Below are 22099 nucleotides of genomic sequence, written 5' to 3'. Positions count from 1 at the left end.
GAAACAAACCTTTCAGTTAGGTGGTATTGTTGCAGATAGAAGTTTATTTTTCATCACTGCATCTCTTTTTATATCTGCATTTGGTATTTAAAAGCATTTCCTTTGGCAAATGGAAGTCAAGAAACTCTGCTCAGTTCTGGCACGTGTGAATTCCTCCTGCTGCTCCCAGGTTGTCCATCTGTAATCACTGGCCCTGCATGAACTGCCAGCACAGAGCAAATATTGCAAATTTTTTCAAGTCTTTTGAGGATGACCAATAAGCACACCCTTTTTTTGAATAGTTTTTGCTTTTAAATATGTTCTTACCCAATTGTTTGTTTGTTTGTTTGTTTGTTTGTATAGTCAACTCTGGATGGCCTTATTCAACCCCAGATAGAGCATTTGTTCCATTGGGGTATAGATTATGTTCAATTAAACCAAGAACATGTTCCATGTTAAAGCAGTGCCAATGTAAAATTGTACATGCACACAAAAATGAATACTCATGGCCCTTCTCTGAGTGGGATTTGGAATTATTCAATATCAGTATTTCTGGACCCCTGCTGAATTGGGTCAGCTTTGTCTTATTTGCCCTTAAGGGGGAAAAGCTGTGTTATTTCTTGTTTGCAATTTGAGTAGACTGAGAGGTACTGAACTGAAGCCAGGGCCCACCAGATCTGAATCCCTGTGGCTGGGTTTGTTACCTTTTATGCTGAGAGTCAGAATACAGGAAAGTGCCTTTGAAAGTGCTGTACATCCTCTGCTTGAATTCCAGCAATGGCCCCAAGAGAAGCCCAGGAGCATCTATTGATTACAGGGCTTTTTCAAAGGCACTTTTTCAATACCAGAGCCAAGAAAAGTGCAGCATCATGGGCAGAGTGTGAGTGGCACACACAGCTGAGAACCCTTCTTCCCTTTGGACAGTACCTTTTCTCCCAGCACATAGGATATGTTTGTGGGGTTTGGTTTTTGTGGGGATTTTTTCCTGCAGTATTTAGTTATCAGGCCCTTTCTTTTCCACTTTATCAGGAGAATGTAGCAGCTTTCACCCCTGAGGAGCCTGCTGGCTGGCAAGCCTCAGAAACTGAAGGGCAGTCTTAAATGCAGCACTGCCTTCAGATGCAGAAAGCAGATTCCCCTTCCTTTGTTCCCTCTGTCTCCAGAGGTTTTCAATACTTGGCTAGACCAAGTCAGAACTAGGCTGACCTAGTGCTGGCAGCACACCCCCATGGAGCAGGAGATGATCCCAGAAGCTCCCTCCAACTAACGTGCCTTTGGGCTGCGATCACTGGATGAACAATTGTAGTTTGCAGACAGATTCTTCAAAGATTTATTTTATTTTTAGACTCTAAGTAGATTTTTGAATTGAGCTTTGCTTCTTACCAAGACTATAACTGATATCTGAAGCCAGTGGTGTGTGAAATGCTTTGAAATTGTCCATTCTGGCTCACGAGAGCACTGAACTGATGAATTATTTTAACATTTAATTAATTTAATCTAAATTAAAAAGGAAAACGTGGCTGCAATTGTGGGCTCAATAGAAGCTCATAATATAAGACATCTGTACTCTTAAGCTCACCAAGAAATAAAAACATGGCACGTAGAGGGGAAGTAAGAACAAATACTGATATTGATGATTACTCCTCATTAAATGATAATTGTGGGGTTTGGGTCTCCTGGGTAATAGTTGGAATCCACTGAAGTGCCCCCATAATGTGAGTGGTGCTAATTACTTAAATTGGAAGCTCTCACCTCCTGGAACTATCACTGACAATCCAGCCCTGCCTTTCTTCCTGCTCAGAGGAATCCCAGTCAGGCCCGTCCTGTGACCGGCATCAGCGGGAATCACCTCTGTGTTTGGACTCGGGGACAGTGCACTGAGCCATTCAGTACTGGCATCAGTTTCCCTGTTTCACTTCTGCAACTTCTTGTTTCAGGGCTTCTTCAGCAAGCGCCTGAAAGGATCCATCAAAAGGACAAAGAGTCAATCCAAACTGGACAGGAATATCAGTTTCCGTCTGCCCTCTCCCAACAGCTCCGAGGACAGGTAAGGGGCGGTGTGGCCTCAGAACTGACACACAGCACGCGAGTGCCCTCGCAGAAGGAGAGCCAGGAAGGGGATTTATTGTCCAGCTGGCAGGCTGGGGGGCTGCCTCTGGCACGTTAGAGGTTTAGTGTGCAATGTACTGCTGATGCAGGGTGGAAAACTGCTGCTCTTCACAGCTGTCGAAAAGCTCAGGTTAAGCAGATGGACTCCTAAACCTTCTTCTGCATCTGTTTCAAATGAGCTGCAGACTTCCAATTTCATGATACAAAACCCTGGGACTGATCAGCTGGAGAGGAATTGGCCTTGCTGCATGCAGTGCTTGCCTGCAGGCCAGTGCTGTGGTGAGACAAGGAGTTGTGTTGGTGCGAGCAGGGCGGTTCTGCCAGCCCTGGCACAGCCCAGAGATGTGCAGTGCAATTCAGGCACACCCAGCACCCTTGCAGTGTCGGTGTTTTAGTTATTGCAGAGTTGCTACAAGGAACAGATGACCTGTTTTTCAGAAAACTGGAAAACTCAGTAATTTCTCACCATCTTAGTGCTCCATTTGGTGTATCTTTGCTTGTTTAGCTTTCAGCTGGAGATCCAGGCTGTGAATGGACTGCATATGAGGCAAGCAAAGGCTCTTACACACAGTGTTTCCTAACTATTTGCAAAGGCTCTTGATTGTTTTTGTTAAACATGTTCTGTGTTACATTCCACGGTAGCCCAGCAGGGGAACCAGATAGAGTGAGAAATAAGTTGGCCTGTACTTGAGGCCACGGCAGGCTTCTGTGATTTGACGTTGCTCAGTGCATTTTCCCTTCTCCTTTAGCTGAGCTGAATTCATTAGTTGTATCTGTCATGCTGTGCTGCTTCAATCAATGGGGCTGCCTTCTCCATCTGAAAGGCAGAGCAGAAAATCACAGAGATAGCAAGGCTGTGGATGCTGGAGGTCTGTTAACGTCAGGAGTTACAGAAAAGCCTGCTGCTTACCAGATGTGACTAACCATCTAGATGGCCTTGCTCCTGTAGTCCGCCCGGTCTGCTTTGATGCAAGTTTTCCTATAAATCTCTATTTTCAGGGTGCTGCAATGTGGCTATAAAAGCAACTCAGTGAGCATAAGCATCTTGAATAATGCCACCATGTCATCAAGTACATCAAGTGTTATTTTTACCGTTGTTTGAAACCAGCTTTCCTTGAATTTTTGTAATGCAAAAATCTCTTTGCCATAAATAATCTGGTTGTCTTTCCTGAGCTTGGTACTCATGCTGGATACTTGCTTTTGTAGTGTCAGGGAAGCACTGTTGTTCTGGGAAAGCTAATAAATGTAGCTATAATTAATCCCTACGTCTTTGGGTTAAGACATGACGTTACACACAGCAAAGCTGCCTTCTCTTTAAAAGCAGAGCCCCTTCTACTCCCTGCCCATGTGGGCACGCATTTTCAACTAGACTCAAATGAAATGTGAATTTTCTCTGATGGCCTGAAAGCATAAAAGCATAAAATCCAGGTACTTGATCACATGGTGGCATTATTGAACATGGAGCTGACTCTGATTCCATGAGAAGGAATTGCCACTCTCTCACCTTCTGTTCTCCCCACATTCTGTATGAGCCTCGGATCTGTAGCAGTGAGAACTTTCCTGTCCTGCCCTGGTGAGTCAGCCCTTTCCCATTTCAAGCAGGTGGTTCTAGGTGATGTCATGGTGTAACACAGGTTTTCAGGGCCAGGTCGACTGATAGCATCTCCCTTTTCTTGCTCTGACAAACACAAGGGTCCTGCCTTCAAAGAAAGTATTATACAGCTTTATAAATTAAAACCCTGCAAGGATTAAAATGAAATAGAGGCTGCTGTCATACTGCCTGTTCATGCTTTTGGGGTGTTTGGGACTTTTTAAGAAAGTGGGGATGTTTATAGATAGATACCTTTAAAATTCTGGAGTAAGGAAGATTGGTTATTGTGGTGCACAGCAAGGCCTGGGATACTGTAACACTGCATGCCATGCTGAATGGTGACAGAGGAGGGATGCTGTCTGTTCAGAGTTGATTTAAAACAGAAAGGAGCCAGGGGTGCTGTAGGGAGCAGTGATGGAGATGAGTTGCAGATTTTTCTGTAATCAGATTTTCTGTTCCAGCAGAAAGCAATTGGCCAACATACCTTTTCTGGGTTTTAACTTTATTTCAGTGTGTCTGGGTTAGTGGGTGGGGAGAGAAGAGAGTTCTGGTGCCCCTCTAGAAACACGGATCAGCATCCGGGTGTCCTGTAGAAATCCACAACCTCTCTGCCTGTAATTCACATCCCTCCTGTTACTCAGGCTCAGGTTGTTTCCCGGGGGCTTTTTGTCCTTGAACACGTGTATGTTGTCTTTACAAGAGACTGATGTGGGAGGACTCAGACTGTGCTTGTTTGTGAGCCACGGCAGGTGGGAGTGAGGCTCTTCAGTGTGTGGCCAGTGCAGCATCTCACCGGGTTGCCAACAGCTCTCACCATGAGGCGACCTGGCACCGTGTCACTGTAGCATCTTTCACAGCTTTTCCAGCCTGTTTCCTCCTGCATCCTTTGAGCTTTTCAACTCACACATTCATCTTTAATGTTTTCTCAGTGTCCATAATATATAAAACATGTTAAAAAGCATGAGAAGAAAGGAAAATTTTGTTGGAAAGGAGAGACCAAATTAACACTTCTAGTTTGTGGCCAGGAATTTGAGAGCATTTCCAAGGGACCAGCAGTTTTGGTTACAGAGAGGGAGCGAATGATTGCGACTGGCTGCATATGGTCTCGGTGCCTGCAGCAAAGCTCTGCAGACAGCTGGGAGGGCTTTGCCCTGCTGGGATTTACGGCCACGTGGGAATCGTCCTGCTTTGCTAGAAGTCATTCCATGGCTTTGTGAGGTAGCGGGGCGCGGGATCCGCTGCGCTGGGCTCGGGATGGGCTCCGGCGGGGGGGGGGACGCAGGCAGCCATGGCTCTGGGCTTCATGGTCAAACGGCACCGCTCCTCCAGCCACAGCTTCTTCTACTTTCGGTGAGTTGCCGCTCCTCCCTCCTCGCCTCTTTGCAGTGAGAAAATAGCACAGGTCGTGTAAATAACAGAAGCAAAACTTGCCGTGGTTTTCAGGTTCCTTCTCATTTAACGCCGCTTTTCAAAAAAGGGTGGGGGATTTTCACCCTGATTTAGCTGTCAGGATAGAAATCTGTGTTACACAATGCGTTATTAAGGCTTGACTCACTCCCAGCTTGCATTCATTCAGCATATCTGTTGCTATCAGCACACTGGAGTGTGGGGAAAGGGGAGGAGCGGTTTGTTTCTGGAGGGACGCCTCACTCCTGATTTGGTGAACGTGTTTCTTTCAGCCAGTTTTTTTTTCCAATCCTCGTGCAGTTGTTTGGTTTTTCACTGGAAACTGAACAGGACCCCAGTGTTTGTCACAAACCTTCCCCTTAGTGCTGGGCTGCTCTCTCCCACCTGCAAGCTCACCTGACCCCTTTATAAATACATATTTCTTAATGGCTGATGCTTCTCTGCAAAGCCCAGGCTCCTCCATGTAGCATTCACCTTGAGCTTAGCAGGGAAATGAGACTGAATCAATTAAGTATTTCTGGTCCATCAAAACAAACCAATTGGAAACGTTAATAGCAGAGACCAGGTGACAGAGGAGAGAGGAGAACTGTCCTGCTGTGAAATTCAGCAGCCTGCCTGGCTGCGCCCTGAGAGGTGTCTGCTAGACAAGCTGTGATCCACAGGGAGAGCGGGCAGGCAGGGAAGGGGTTTGCAAATCCAGGATTCAAACAATGAGGCTTTGGGTAGGACCTTGCCAGAAAAGACCAGAATCTCAGTGGAAGACTAGAACGATACACTCGGAACAACCCAGCGTTGAATCGCACCCGAGTGTAACCTGCAGATAAATAAGTTACCCTAAGTTTCTGATTTAAAAAAAAAAAAAAATTAATAGTGAAACTGGTTAGACTTGTAGAATTGTTGACCAAGTAATAGGACGTTCAGATAATTGGCAGTTGGAAAATGCAGTGGGGTGTGGTTCCTACCAAATGAGCGTTTGGACAGGGAAACCTGGTGCTGCAGCAGGGGCAGAGTGCAGGTGAATTGCAGGTGATGCTGGAGACGGTGGGGTCCCGTTCCTCAGGGCTGGGAGCTGGGATAGCAGCAGAAAGTTCACTGCATTGCAGTCCAGGCTCTCTCCTGTGACTTTGCAGGGCGGCTGATATCGAATTCGACTTTCTGCTCTCGGGGAGTGTCTCTCAGCACTTGGGGATTGCTGGAATTATTTGAAGCGTGTGGACGAACAGCTTCGTGGAAGGCCAGCTGGAGACTTGGCTGCAGCTGGGTGCTTGGGCTGCGTTCTTTCCTTTCACACCAGTTTGGTAAAGGAAAGTTCATTGTTAAACTTTTTTTTTTTGTTTGTTTAAATCTTTTGGATTATTGATGTCCACAGGCTTGTTTTACAAGTAATATAGTGCTCTCCCTGGTAAGCTCGGTAATTGGAAGCCTTTTTTACCATGTAGGTTGGCTTTTAAATAGGTCAAAATCAGCAGGAGAGCTTCATAACCAGAGCAATTAGGATTTTAACCCTTTATTCTACGTGCCTTATAGACAGTAGACTATTACAGAACTTTGCTAATAGGCTGCTGTGGGCCATGGGCAGCCAGTGAAAGCCAGAGGTTTCCAGCTGCCGGCTTACAACTGAGAGATCTTCCTGTCACGGAAAATTACTGAATTATGGTGTGCAAGGAGAGAGAGTCAGCTTGGGGCTGGGCCAGCAAGATGGGGTGGTTGGAGAGCTCTTTTTCAGTGGCAGTCGCATGCTGCTGCCAGGTCAGGGGTTTAGGGCATTGTCTGGGCTCTGATTTAGAAGGAAATATTGCAGCTCTGAAGACCAGTACTCCAAAACATGTGAAAAGAGGTGAGAAGTTTAAAATGTTCCCTGACATGCTCCTCCTCCGTCTGTTTTTCCTATGGGAAAGAAATTATGGAGAACGTGTAGGAATTATTTGGTGCTTTGGTAACTGTTTGCTCTGAACTCCCATGTAGTTGTCTGTTGTCAACAGGCGTAGACAGCAAAAGCAGCAGGAGAAAAAGTTGATCATGGGAGGTTAGTTGTAATTTAAAACGGGATTCGTGTTGTTCATGGAGCTGTTTAGCAGAAACAGATTTGTACAAACAACCCTTCCCCCACTTTTTGCATGTGTGATCTTCCTGTTTACAGTAATCTGCTTCCCTGGGATTACCTCTCTCCTGACAGAGTCTGAGCAATACTCATTTTACCAGTAGCTTCCTACCTAATACAGGAGGGACCCTGTTAATCCAGCTCCTTTGCTGGACACTGGGACATGAATCAGTGGCATCTCTGCCAAAAGGAAACCAGCAAGCAATTTTCTTTCCTTGTTACAGATTCAGCACATCAGATGAGGCTTTAAAGCAGCAGAGAAGTATTATTTCTGTATAATTATTGCCTGTGTTGGTTGGGATGCTGCTGATACAGGCACAAGCCAATGATTTGCTTTGCAGATCTATCAATAGATGAGATCTATGCTGTGGTGCTCACAAATGCATGTACTTGTGTGTGTAAATGCATGTGGTTGCATCTAACAGCAGCTTTAGGATGTTGCTCTGATGTTTATGGAAGTTAAAGTGCCAATTCTAAGCCACTTAATCGGTTTTATTGAGCTGTTTTAAATATGGTAACTTCAAGGGATTGCTAGAACAGGCAGACATTTGTCTGCCACGGGACCCTGAGTCAACAAAACTACCAGTGCTCCAGCTGCTCTGCAACAAACCCAAATGCTCACAGCTCCCTAGTTAGAAAAGCAATGGAGCAGAAGAGATGTTCCTAAGAGGTGTGACTTGCAAGATGGGATGCGCAGGCTTGGAGTACAGCTGCTGTGTGTACCTGTACCTGCCTTCGCCCCTGCCCTGTTCCCAGAGGGTGTTTGGAGGCTTCCTTGGAAAATTCCTTGCTCTCTCATGTTGCCTTTAATGTTTAGATCTCATCAGACTCGTAGGGAAGGACAAGGAGGAACTTCTTTGTCTGGAAAGGTCACCTTAGCCACGCCTGCGGAGCGGCCTCCCCTCACCTGCTGCCTCTGGCGGCCCTCCCTGATCTCCTTCGGGGATGCTGTGCCCTGGCACCGCGGAGCGTGCGGGAGCCCCTCGGGCACCGCGGGCCGTGGGAGCGCGGCTGCTGAGGAGGGAGCTCTCCTCACCATGGCTGGGGCTGCTCTCCCGGCCCCCGCCTATCTGCCTGGCGTGGTGCTCCTCTGAAATCCAGAACCTGAGGCTTGAGGAAGAGCTCCTCTTGGATTTGTTTGTGCCTTTCTTCCTCTCCGGGCAGGATTTATTGTCTGAGATGTAGGCCAGAGCAGGAAGTTTGGAGGGAAGGGCTGTGGCACATGGCACTGCTGTGGTCTGGGGATGCACTGCGAGTGGCTGTACAGTTGTTTCGTGTAGGTCTGCTTGCCTTCTCTTGCTCCAAGCGCAGCCTCTGCTGAGCTGGAACTTGCAAAATGTCCCTTTTTTGTTGTTTTTTCTCATTTCTTCAGTAATTATTCCTCTTTCCCTCCTCTTCCCCTTCTTTGTGCTCACTCCATGCTTTCATCCTCAGACCGGGAGCTGGCTGCAGGCTCTGAGTACTTTGTGAGGGCGGGAATTGCTCAGAGTTTGAGGCAGGGACAGAAGCCAAGTGACCTCAGCAGTGCTTTCTTGAGAGGAGAAATTAGAGAGGCTTTTGCAGAGATGACATTAAAGTGGTGTATTGTGGTGTGTTTATTTTAGACTTGCCCTACCTTAACTGCAGCGAGTGCTCAATTATACATGGCTGAGGTTTGGGTTTGCGTTGGTTCAGCTGCTGCTGGAACCTGTTAGAACAAAGCACAGCACAGCCAACTCTCCTACTGGGGCTGCTGCTTTGCATCTGAAATCACTGTCTTTGGAATATTCCCCCCATCAAAGGGTTTTGCTGGCTGCACTTAGGTCATTCAATATATTAAATGGGAACAAAGTCCTCCCTTACTGTTTAATACATCTTATCGTGTGTGAATCTGCTCCAGTACCTTCAGTGTTTCATTCCGTACAAAAGAGCAGCTGGGTGAACTCTGCTTGTTGCATTGCCTGTATCCTTTGTGGTACCCAAGGTTTTGTTAAGCAGCCTTAGGTAAGATGCCTTTTACAAGTGTTTGGGGGTTTTTTGCCTCTGAGTTCCCCTATAGAATTGCTCACAGGTAGGAGGAATTTGATTTTGCTAAGGATAAAGAATGTGAGGAACTTTTTCTTTTTGTCTATGTGAAGGAAGTATACAAAACCTAGTTATTTTTCAAAATTAGGGAAGCTGTTAGAGGTAGCTGTGCTTTTCTTTCCTCTAGAAATAACGCTTTTTAGCATTTTCCATTCGATACTGGGAGCCTTGACACTGGGAATTGACTAAAAGAGGAAATGCTGTGAGGACAAACACAGGAGCACTGTGTTTCTCCGAGTGATGTGTAGAGAGCTGATGCCTCTCTACTTCCACATCCGTTCCTTGTGCCCAGTCCCACTTGCTGGGTGGGCAGGCCACATTTATGGACTCACCTTCAGGGCTCATTGAACATAGGGACTTCAATATCTTAACAAAATCTAGACCTGCCAGGTCAACAGCTCCTTCTCTGCTGAGCTGGGACTCTGTGCTCTTGCTCCCTGTTGGTCAAGTGTGAAGGATTTGACTGAATTCCTGCCCCAGGAGAAATAAGTTGTGTCTGCACACGATGTTTACCTTGAGATGCAACTTGTGCCTCAAGTGTTAGATGATTGTTGCAGAAGCCTCTATGGTAGGTGTCAGTTTGGAGGCAGAAGGAGCAGAGGTGAAGCCACGTCACCTCTAAATTGGGCACATTTTGCAGTGCTGTTTGACAGCAGAGCTCCCCACTATGCACAAATGTTGCATTAAATCATATTGGGAGAGTACAGAAAGGGTTAAAGCACGTTTGATAATGTCACTGTTGGTTGCCAAAAGCTGTGGCACGCTAGAGGGAGGGAAATGTCTTTGAGAAGTGTTCAAGAACTGGTGGGGACAAAGAGAAAACTGCCTTGATACAAGGTGCTGTGAATTTGGGAGATTTCAGCTCTGGTGGAGCTCAGGGATTTACAGGACAATCAGCTGGAAAGGAGAAGCAGTGTGTGTTAGGGAGAAGTTAAAAGAGAAAGTAGGTATCCAAAAAACTGGAAATTCAGGCTGGAAGAAGCAGCTGGAAAAGCAAATGCAAAATGACTGATGTGAGCATTGTGAAGTGGGAAGGAATTTGTGTATTTGACTTCAGTGTAAAGGCTTTGTATGTCAAAAATCACGTGTATTGTGAAGGGTCATCTGCTCTAATGAATAATCCTCGTTCTGCATTGGTTACAGATTTAGGGATCCATGTGTTCTTTGCTGCTAATACACAATATCTGTCTACTAATCTAGCTAGTAATGAGCATTTTCAGTATTATATCCAAAGCTACCTATGGGCTTTTTTTAAATTTCAGCAGTTAAGTTCTGAGTTTTTTGCTGTTCTTTCACTGACAACTTGGCAGCTACAATTTCTAGGTCAGTGGGAATGGACTTCCTAGGCTGGATATTCCCTTGGGAGTCTGGGGTTACTGGCCTAATGTCATTTTCATAAGGTTTGCAGACTAATTGTAGAAGTTGTTCTGCATAAGCACCAACAAGCTGCAGCTTTGTCTGGGATCTTGCCAGCTCTTTTGGTAATTGTGAGAAAAAAAGACATTTCCTTTCCTCCTTGTCCTACAGACCACGTGAGCTGCCCAAGCTGAAGGAGTCCCGCTCCCATGAGTCTTTACTGAACCAAGGCAGCACCATAGAGACTCTGGACTTTGCAGCAGAAGAAGCAGTCTTTGTCAAACCACTTCACAACAGTATCCTTGGACGAGACTTCTGCTTTGAGGTAGGGACAGGCTCCAAACAGGCAGCTGCCAGTCCCTCTGAACCCTTGTGGAACGCTGCTCCAGGACTGGGGAACTGGGAAACAGAGCAGCAGCCACGGTCATGCTGAGGTTTGGGTGGGCGCTGTGGAGCCACCATGTGACTTTTAAAGTCCTTGAGGTTAATGGCATCAGTCACTGAGCAGAGAGAAATCTCTCTCAATTACCAGGTCTTCTAATTGAAAAACCTCTTCAGTTTGATAAATATCTAAGCATTTGTAGTGGGTGTGCAAATGTGTGGTTGATACATACAGCACAAAGAACATGCAATAGTATGTACATTAGCTGTGTGTTCGCCCTCTCCAAATTCACCTAAAATTAAATTTTGAAAACGCACTGTAACCGAGAAATGAGACTTCCAGTAAGAGCCCCCTTTCCATTAGCTCAGTGCTCTCCAGTTGCCCAAGGAGAAGCTTCAGTGGCTGTGGACGTGTCCACTGCAGCGTGGAGCAGGATCCAAAGATCCCTTGGCTGTTTCAGCAGAGGCTGCAGGCTGTGGCTCCCAGCCCTGCTCCAGAAACAGGCAGAAACCATGTGTGTAAGGACAGTCCTGCCCCCACAGCTCCAGCAGTGGGGCTGTGTGTGTTTGGATGCAGCTGAGGCCACATCACCTGTCGTGGCAGGGGCAGGTCACTCTGTCTTCAGCAGGATTAGTCAGATGTGTCTAAACTTGTGGAACAAATATCTGTTTACAACCTGGAAAATTCTGGCAGTAAACCAGCATATCAGGCTCTGTCCCTCGGGATGCATCCAGGAACTGTTCCTGTTTGCTTCAGCCTAGTTCTTCTGCTTGGAAGCACTTTGCAGCTCGCTTAGGCTTGGGGAGTTGGGTGGAAAACACCGGCAGCAACTTAGCTCTGAGGCTGCTGCCTCAAACTGCCTTGTAATTGTGTGCACGAATGAATGGAAAGAGAGAATGGGGCTCGTCAGGCCACGTAAGGGGGAGAAACCGAGGTGGTTCCCTGGTGTGGGAAGGCAGAGCTGTCAGGGCTGGAGCAGAGCACAGCTCCCTCGCTTTGATTCGGCTGTTGCTGTCTATATGGACCCCTGGAAATAGCTTGTATTCACTGAGTCATCATGTCCAGTGTGTTTTGCCTTATGTTAATGCACTGTCAGTTCTGTCTGTCTTTGCACTGCTAGTAACCAAATCTGCCCCTGGGCCTTAACGGGGAAAAGGCAAGCTTTAATAGCCACAGATCAATTACCAACTGTTTAAAAAAAGAATAGATTAACTGGCTGATCAAAGCTTTGCTTAAAAGTCTTTAAGAGGAGCCTCTGGTGCTCTTAATTTTATTAATTTAACTTTAGTTTCTCTAGTTTTATATAACCTCAAACTTCTTTTGCTCTCTGCGTTTTGTGGGCCTTTTCTCCTCTCTGCCTTCTAGGCTGCTGTATTTTTACCTGCCTTTTTCTTATTTACTTTGCTACTCAAGCATTGTTTATCTTCCTTGTCGCTTTTTGCAGCCTCTAACATGTCTCCTAGGCTTGCCTGAACTCAGCCTGTCATTTATTCGTTCCAGGTAACCTACTCCAAGGGCAGTAAATGCTTCAGTTGTTCCTCTGCAGCAGAGAGGGACTGGTGGATGGAAAACATACGCAGACTATCGCAGCCGATGAAGGTAATAGAAACTGCGGAAATCAGATTAGTGGGGGAATGGAGGTGGTATGATTGGATTTTAGTCCAGTGTACCAGGGCTTCCCACAGATGCATCCTCAATTAATTTAGTCTGGGGAGCCGTCCGCTCATCCGTGTGTCTAAAGCTGCCCTGTGCTGTTGCAGGGAGTGCAGTGGGTCAGGCCTTTAAAGAGCAAATACACGCCGGTGTGCTTCCAGATCCCTGCCCCAGTGCTGGCTCGGGGTGCTGTAGACTGGATTTCTGAGGCCATGCACCTGGGAAAGATGGGGCATGGCTTCATAAGGGTCATGCTTTAATACAGAGACACAGATAGGGGTGGGGGGGGAACCCAAAAAACCCAACATTAAACAAAGCAGGGAATCAAGTTATGGATCAGCTGGAAATATCTGATAAGTCACTCCACAGCTGCCATCCTACCTCCCAGGGACAGGCTAGCAGTGCTCTGGGGTTCCTCACCAGTCTGACAGCTTTGGAGAGACTCTTGTGCAGAGTGTTTGTTTTCTAAAGCATTTCAAATAACAGCTTTTGAAGAAGAAAAATATTCTAGTCCCCATTCTTGACATACCAAAGACAGCCCTTTGCCTCTGTTTTAGAAAATGTCCAATTTTTTAATTGGATGATGCTGATTCTCTCTGGATCAGACAATCTCATTCTGAATTCAGACTCTGTCCTTACCTCAGACACAAAAGGCAGCCCTTTGCTGCTGCTTTAGAAGGTGAAATATTCAATTTTTTAGGGTTTTTGAATGAAAGAACTGATCTTTTTCTTCTGCACAGGACAACTGCCATCGAGTTGAAAATGTGCTTCGCCTCTGGATCATAGAGGCCAAGGACCTGACCCCCAAGAAGAAATACTTCTGTGAGCTGTGCCTTGATGACACCCTCTTTGCCCGCACCACCAGCAAAGCAAAAGCAGATAACATCTTCTGGGGGGAGCACTTCGAGTTCTACAGTCTCCCACAAATTCAGAACGTCACAGTTCACATCTACAAGGATGTAGAGAAGAAAAAGAAAAAGGACAAGAACAATTACATCGGCCTGGTCAACATTCCCACAGCCAGCGTGACCGCCCGCCACTTTGTGGAGAAATGGTACCCAGTCAGCACCCCTACAGCCAACAAAGGCAAGTCAGGGGGGCCTTCCATTCGCATCAAATCCCGCTACCAGACCATCACCATCTTGCCCATGGAGCAATACAAAGAATTTGGGGAGTATGTTACCAGCAACTACGCCCTGCTGTGCTCGGTGCTGGAACCCGTGATCAGTGTCAAGAGCAAGGAAGAGATGGCTTCTGCCTTGGTGCACATTCTTCAGAGCACTGGGAGAGCCAAGGTAAGCACAGGTGGCTCCTGTTGGAGTGACTCTGGCTACTGATAAGTGATTCCTGGTGGAAACTGGGGGGGCTCATGACAGCAAACAGCAGCAGATGCTGTGTCCAAAGTGTAAGCAGGAGGACTCTGTAACTTCACGTTATTCTGAAAATCAGCACCTGTGTTTGAGTGGTCAGGGACCTTCCTTGCATTTCTAAAATCAGGATGTAGGTCAAGAGAGAAGTGAACAAGAGGTTGGTAAACTGGAGAATGGCTTCTGTGAGTAAGTCTGTGACACAATGAGCAGCAGGTGCCAGCGCTGAGTCGGCGCTGAGTCAGCGGATCAATGCCAGCATCGATCTGGTCAGCGTTTGAACAGCCATTTGGAGGATCTATACCGAGTTAATGGTGATCCCACCTGCCCCAAGGATGCTGTCAGGACTGCTGGGTGCACACTGATTCCTTCAAATGGATTGTGGGAGAGCACCCTGCAGGTCGTGGGAAGTTCTGGGAAGCATTAGCACACACTGATCTAGCTGGCTGCTGCCCACCAGGTGCTGTGGGAGTAGGGCCATGCTGTAGGCAGCTCCTTCCAGTGAAAGCAACAGCCACCAGACACAAGTCAGAGGGACAGAGATATGGAAGGATGGCTGTAAACAACATCCAAGGCACAGCCTTATCTAACTGTTCCAGAAAAGGTTCTTTTCTGCTTGCATGATCGCATGCCCCTTGAAAATATCTCGGGAAGGCTGGTGCTCTGGGACAGTGTGTGTGACAGGAACTCGTTCCTTAACAAGTTGTCTGATGGGAGAAGCTGGTAGCTAAAATTTTGTCAAAATCCTGCTAGAAAACAGGCTCTGGGTTGCTGCAGAGCCAGCTGCAACAAGTAGATAAGTTAGTGTTACAGCTTTGCATTCCTGGTGTGTGAAGTTTTGAACCTCTATTTATGGGAAGCACCGGGTGGCTCAGGCTGCCATAAAGCTCCTAAGAGGGTACATTTCCAATTTGTTCTCTGCTGATGAGGATGCAGCTGGATGTTCCCAGTTTGCACCAGGTGAAAAGAATTCTCTTGGATTTTGTTGAAAAGAAACAGCACTAATGGCCTGAAAACCAAGAGTACTAAATGTCATTGACTCACATAAAGTTATCACTTCAGGAAATAAATAGTACTGTAGAATTAGACCCTATATCAAGAGTTCATTCTCTGTATCAAGGCTCACTGACAGTTCCTGCCTGGACAATTGAATACAGTTCAAGATAAGCCATATAGATAACCAGCAAGTGGAATGTTAACTTCTTTTTTCCCAAATCCTAAACCACTTTTGGTTTGTGAATTTAATTTATTAAGCCATTCTTCTTATTTAAATATCATCAAGCTGTACTAACTTGTGCATCACTTCCAATTTGGATTTTTAAATCCATATTGGTATGAAATATTTCCTTATAAAAAGATGTATATAATAGCACAGTTTCTTTCAGCAGACAGAGCCTCTGATAAACAAACTGGTGAGAGGTTCTGTTGCAGAACTAAACTGAAACACAAGCTTGGCTGTAAAGGCTTTTTTTTAGAGACTTTTGCTTCACCCTTTATAATTTGTGACCTGTATCATTCTCTAAGTATAATAAACCCAAGAGGAGCCCTGGCTGTTTCCTTGGCCCTTAGTTCATGTAGCAGCTGCACCCCTTTGTCTCAGGCTGAGCAATTATTTATTATCCTGACATATCCTTCCTTCTTGGCTTCTGCCATTAGCCTGGCATGACTGAGCTGGCTAAAATCACCTTTGCCATTTGACCTTTTTCCTCAGGACTTCTTGACAGATCTGGTGATGGCTGAGGTGGATCGTTGTGCAGAACATGATGTCTTGATCTTCAGGGAGAACACACTCGCTACCAAAGCTATTGAGGAATACCTCAAGCTGGTAGGACAGAGGTACCTCCATGATGCACTGGGTAAGAAACTCCCTGTCTGCCACCTGTTTGCACGGCAGGGGCTGACCCTGAACTGTGTCTGCAGCTGGCAATGTGGGATGGGAAGGGACTGCCTCAGCACTCAGCCTGGGTGTCTCATACACAGAGAGCACACTGTCCTGTTCTCAGTGCCCTTTGGCGCCTGCAGGAGTAGCACCCAAAGCAAGGCAAGCTTGATTTGATGTAGTTGAGCCCCTCTTCAAGTTTGTATTACCATGTTCTGTTTTTCTGGGTAGCTTTGTTTTGTGCTCTAGCATGTTGAGGAGGCATAACACTGCAATTTCTTTGTGACCAACGGTGGTTGTTGGGTCTGATACACAAACAGGCTTTAAAAAGGGGTTTTGACACATAGTCCTTAGAGAGACAAGGCCAGGGAGCGGGGCTGCAAGGCTGCCCAGCATGCCAGGGCAGGAGATCAAGATGCATCCTGTCTGGGAAGCCTCTTGCCTGTGTTTATCCCGAGTGCTCACTATTCACTGACTCATTAAAACTGCCTGGCCATCCCGTGATCTCCTGCTCCATTCTCCCCACCGGCTCTTCATGCACACTGTTATGTGCCAGGGTAGACTCTGATAATTTTATTATTGTCCCCCCTCCACCAAAAGGCTCTGCTCTAGTCATAAGCCACGGCCTTGGGAATTCCTGGCCACACAAAGACAGCAATAAAGGGGACCAAACCCAGGCTCGCTGTCTTCCACAGACACACCACAGTCGGCCATCAGCAGCTCCGCACAATCTTCCCTACCCACAACTGCACAACAAGCCACCCACCCCCTGTTGTTTCTGGGATGGAGAAAGCTTTGGAAATTGATACGAGAGAAACAAGATCAGGCCAAAGCCAAGTCCCACACCACATCCTTTCACAAAAAGAAAAGAAAGCCAAGCAGCTTGCTTTCCCAGCAGTCTCACTTGTCCTCAGCAATCCCAGACGCTGGCAAGGCATCAAGGACATAGCTGGCTGAATTAGTGCTCCAAGGGTCAGCATAGCCAGCTCTGTGATTATATCCAGTTTGGCCATTTCTGAAGTGTAATGAGCCTCTTCTGGTAGTCTTACTCTCCTGGGTGGAACCGCTGAGCGTAAGTCACAGTCGTGGGCTCTCACCTGGTGGTAGAGAGAAATGAGCAGCCTGGTACTTGGGGCTGTGCTTCCCAGCAGGCTGAACATCAGCTGTGGGACCACTCCATTACAGCTGACTGCAAGCTCCTTAATGTGCACTAATTGCATAAAATATTTTAACATTAATGACTCCTAATACATCATTTAATGCTGAGTGATGAGATGGTAAATCATAGGCAGGAGAGATGGAAAATGCCCCTGAGGTTGTCCAGCCTGCCTGTCTATAGCTCAGGGCAGCGTTGCTTATGACAATATCCCCATCTAATTCTTGGTCAGATTTTAAATGTCATTTTACTCAGCTGCCCTGTTCTTTGAAAGGATTAAGGACACCGTGGTTGGTGTTAGCAATGTAACATGTCTGTAAGGGAATCTTATATCTGATTGTAGCAAGGTCTGGTGGCCCACAAAGAGTAAGTTTCAAATATGTTTAAGGATAAAAAACACTATCCAATAAACAAGAGTTAAAACAGAATTGGTTCAACAAAAGTGATGCCAACAGTTTTGCAAATAAGAGATGTAGATGCCCTCAGCAGAAATGTTTTGGACCCCATCACCAAAAAAAAAAAAAAATGTGGTGCCTGCTTTGCTTGCAACAACCCCAGGCTGAGATTTGGGGAGGGGCCGAGAGGTGTTTAAGGGGTTTTAGGAAAGCAAATGCTAAAAACAAACCCCTTTTGCACAAACAAGCCTTGTGTTAGCTCAGAGCCAGCGAGATCATCTGAGGAGATGAACTTGAAAGACATTGAATCATTAAACCAACAAATAAAGAGGTTTTCCTAGTGAACACCCAGCCGTTTAAAAATCACTTGGAATGCCTGCATAGAGAGGAGGGAAACTAGTGAGTAGTTCATTCCAGTCTGCCAGACAAAGGCAACTTCATGTGGCTTGTATGTGAGCAGTTTCTGTTGTGATGCCAGAAGGGAAGGGTGACAGAAATGCCATGGAGCTTTGAAAGATGCAGGCCATAAAAATGCTGTAAGGTGTTGATATAAGAGACTGAGAAAATTAGCAGCATCTAGCTCGTGCTTGGGTATTACTCTTATTCAAGAGCAAGGTGACACGTTTTAAAATTACCAAAAAAAAAAGTCAGATTTAGAAATAATATAAAGAAATACCATTGCCAGCATGTTTCTTGGGGAAATTATGAAGACAAATAGCACACGGCTTCACTCCCAAGACTGTGGATACTTTTGTAGTCGATAACACAGTTTGAATACCAAGTCAATGCTCCTCTCTAGGCTATAAGGGAAGTGCTGCAGGTTTGCTAAGCAAAGCCATCCTGGTTTTGCCCCTGTGCAAAACCCCTCGCGGACAGCGAGGGCACGGGAGGCTGCAGCAGCAGCAGAGCTCAGGCTGTGCTCTGTTGGGAAAGGGCTGGGAGGAGTCATGTGCCCAACATCTGGTGTCTGGAGGCTGTGCTGCAGACACCCAGAGCAGGACAGGCAGTTGCCAGGGAAAGACATAAGCAGGATTTAAAGGTGTGTCAAGTAGGCTTTTCCTGTAACTTACCCTGGTTTCTCATCCTCTTCCCTTTTTCCAGGTGAGTTTATCAAGGCTGTGTATGAGTCAGATGAAAACTGTGAAGCAGATCCCAGCAGGTGCTCCCAGAATGAATTAGCAGATCATCAGTGCAACCTGAAAATGTGCTGTGAGCTGGTCTTCTGCAAGATTATCAATTCTTACTGGTAAGGCATCTCCTTCCCTCCCTTTGTCCCCATTTGCTCAGAGGTGCCTGTTCCTCCTGTGAGGGTGAGAGAGCAGCAGTGGCACAGGGAAAGGAGCACAGACCCATCCATCTTCCCAGGCTGCCTTTGTCCCCTTTCCTCACTGCCTTCCTGCATGTGACTCTGGGTTGCAGGTGGAGCTTGTGCCCAGACTGAGGGGTCCCAACGCACAAACCACACCTGTGGGGGCTTCTGCCCAAATCCTCTGCCAAGGGAACACATACTGAGTGTGACTGGATAAGGAGGGAATAAAGTGAGAAGATAACAGCTTAGCTTGGACTTGGCATAAAAAGCTGCAAGTTTTGATGTGTACAGAAAACTTTTAGACCCTTCAGATGTGTGGAATTGAACAGGAAATCACAGGGAGGAAGCATTGGCAGAGAGATTTTTATTAATCTCTGTTTCTGAGTAGCGGTGGAAGAAGAGGGGCCTTTGTGCTTTGGCATGAAGCACAGGCACAGTATTGAGAGCTTAACAAGCAAGGTAAAACTGTCAGATATGGAGATGAGCTCAGTTTGGCTGGGTTTGTTTTCAGGATTCTAACACCCTGTTTGCTCCAGGGTAGCAATGGGTAAGTAGTTCTTAGCTTGCAAATCAGCGTGTCTGGAAATGGCTTCGCTTAGCACATACGAACAAGGGGTGTTTTACAGAGTACTTAAGTGTCACCAGATTAAATGGGGATTTATGAATAGATGCCTAATGACATTACCTAGCCTAGAGAGAAAGAGAGAAAAAAGGAAGGTAAAAAAAGAGCTGATGTTTTCTCACAGATCAGTATTGCAGGTGACTGATCACCAGTTCAACTCCTTGCACCTCATTGCCAGTGCGATTTTATTTCCCGTTGTTTTGCTTTTCAGCGTGTTCCCTCGTGAGCTGAAGGAGGTGTTTGCCTCTTGGAAGCAGCAGTGCCTGAACAGGGGCAAGCAGGACATCACTGAACGCCTGATCAGTGCCTCTCTGTTCCTCCGCTTCCTGTGCCCTGCCATCATGTCTCCCAGCCTCTTCAACCTCATGCAGGAGTATCCTGATGAGCAGACCTCTCGCACGCTCACCCTCATTGCTAAAGTCATCCAGAACCTCGCCAACTTTGCCAAGTAGGTGGTGCCAGTGAAACTGAAATCTGTGGCGTGCAAGGAGAGCCCTGACTCCTAGGTGTGCTCCCAGGCAGCTGATTCTCTGGCAAACTGAAGCCAGCTTTAGGAAAGGAGGAGTCTTCTCACCGAGATGCAAACGCTGTTCCCATCGAGACTCCTCAGATAAATTCTCCTTGAGAATTCTGTGGAGGGGACACATCATAAAGCCAAGAAGAGTCATGAACTAGCATGTTAGTGTATGTGCTGTTTCAAAAGGAAAGAAGCCTGTTCCCACCAAGGATCATGATTTTCGTGCTCTCTCCCTCCAAAATTCCCAGCTGAATGATACAAAGGGCATGGCACGTCTCCTGCACGGGAGGAGAGAGAGAGTATCTGTGGGAGGGAAGGGGGAGAGATGTAATTTGTAATGTAAACAGTGAAGTAGTAGTATTTAAGTAAGTACCACAAAGCAGTGAATCTCTTAAATTGTCCATGTGGTTTTTTTTTTCCTCCAAGACTTCAAATTCTTCAGATTTTGAATTTTTTTTTTTTAATATTCCAAATCTTCAGAAAGGCAGGTCTAAAGTAAAGGGTTTAAGTAATTGTCTGTAAGCACTTGTACTGTTTTTTGGTGTGGAGGTTATTGACTGGGTTTCCCCCCACCTCCCTTTCCTGCAGGTTTGGTATTAAGGAAGAGTACATGGCTTTCATGAATGAATTTCTGGAGCATGAGTGGGGAGGAATGCAACGTTTTCTGAGGGAGCTCTCCAACCCAGATACCATCTCGAACATGCCTGGATATGACGGCTACATCGACCTGGGCAAAGAGCTCTCCGTGCTGCATTCCCTCCTCTGGGATGTTGTGTCCCAGGTTGATAAGGTAAAGCTGTTTGGAGGCCCAGGGATGGTGCCGTAGCAACAGTAAACACTAGGGAATATCCAGGGAAAGCAAGAGCTTTGGAGGGGAATGTTTGATAGTGGCATGTCACAACTGCTCCTTCAGCGATTTCGGATCAAGGCCTGCAGCAGGGTGTGTGAGGTGGCTGGGCTTCAGCAGCAGGGCAAACACTCTGCAGAGCCTTTGGGAAGGTCAGGTGCTGAAGGCATTGCTTACAAGTAGACCTGGAATTCCCTGGGCAGCCAGTCCTTTCTCGTGAGCGAGCTGGAGGAAAGGGAGTGCGTTGGGACAGAAAAAGGCCGTGTCGGGGTGCCCTTTTGGTGCTAAGGGAGGTGCCTCCCTGCACCCCAGTTCTGATGGAGGAGTGAGTTGGCCCTGCAGAACTGTTCTCGTCAACAACCCGATCCAAAGCCTGCTGAGATGGTCTCATTTGTAGTCTTTGATTCTGGCATACAAGGAATGCCACGTAAAGAGCGGGATCCACTCCGAGGGTCCTCCTGCAGCACAGCGAGATGCCTTGTGTTGTGCACTGCGCTGGGCTCCCATGCGGTGCCCACGTTCTGTCCTTCTGATCCCAGGGGACACCACCAGCAATAAACACGGCCTTCATTTAGCTCTGGAAGGAGGAAAGGCAGAGCTTTGCTCTTCCTTAGCTATGTGGGTTTGCAGGAACCAAAATCATTAAAATCTTGATAGCAAGGATAGATGATAAGGCCCAGAAAAGCTGAACTGTGAGTCTTTTTTTTTTTTTTCCAAGTGCTTGGAACTATTCCATACTTCAGTTATTAGAGGTGTATTATTTTGTCCATATTCTATGTATATTATTCTTTCTTTTGAAACTGGAGAGGTAAGGTGAATAGCAATGCACTCCATTTTTATTGCATTAGGGTTTGCCAAGGTAGTTATTGCTTGGATATCTATTTTTTCACAGTACTTTATTTAAAAGAGAAAACAAAAAACTGAGCTTGTTGCATCAGAGTAAATTGAAATGTCCTTGACTCAAAAAGACAGTCTGTATATTAATTTTGATTTGATAACGAGTCATGATCTTGTTTTTCAATTTACCTCGTACACGTACACGGTGTACATTCCAAATGTATGGATGTGCATTGCCCTTTCTGTAGGTTACATGTATGGATCTATCCTAGCAGGCCCTTGAGAACTGGTACAATGGTTTCCTAAAAAGAGAATTAAGGGGTAAAGTTACATGCATTATGGCTTTACTGCAGGGAATGACTGGGAAATAATGAGAGGAGCCACCCTGGCGATTTTAATAGCCACAGTGCTGTATGAAAGTGTCTGTAAAGAGACCTTTCTCTGGGGCCAAACTGGCTGAATACCTGCTTACGGGGAAAACAAGGGTATCTTTGAGAAGAGCATTGGTTTTGTAGCAGAATTTTAATT

The 22099-nt window shown here is 46.4% G+C and overlaps 1 protein-coding gene across 4 annotated transcripts in view; it reads left to right on the top strand.

Moving 5' to 3' along the window:
* RASAL2 (RAS protein activator like 2) overlaps window positions 1-22099 on the top strand; it is a gene marked incomplete at its 5' end in the record, with an annotated part of 164192 nt that overhangs the window by 129505 nt on the left and 12588 nt on the right. For all 4 annotated transcript variants that reach the window (XM_082287500.1, XM_082287499.1, XM_082287498.1 and 1 more), the window contains 8 exons: window positions 1917-2026; window positions 10779-10932; window positions 12490-12588; window positions 13383-13937; window positions 15721-15865; window positions 18541-18685; window positions 19582-19818; window positions 20476-20677. In XM_082287500.1, coding sequence (XP_082143626.1) covers window positions 1917-2026; window positions 10779-10932; window positions 12490-12588; window positions 13383-13937; window positions 15721-15865; window positions 18541-18685; window positions 19582-19818; window positions 20476-20677 — 1647 coding nt within the window. The remainder of the gene's footprint in view (window positions 1-1916; window positions 2027-10778; window positions 10933-12489; window positions 12589-13382; window positions 13938-15720; window positions 15866-18540; window positions 18686-19581; window positions 19819-20475; window positions 20678-22099) is intronic.

This window comes from Coloeus monedula (genome assembly GCF_965178545.1).
Source record: "Coloeus monedula genome assembly, chromosome: 9".
In the NCBI taxonomy this organism is placed as follows: domain Eukaryota; kingdom Metazoa; phylum Chordata; class Aves; order Passeriformes; family Corvidae; genus Coloeus; species Coloeus monedula.
Note: the sequence above shows the minus strand (reverse complement) of the source record. Positions and strands in the feature narration are given on the sequence as shown.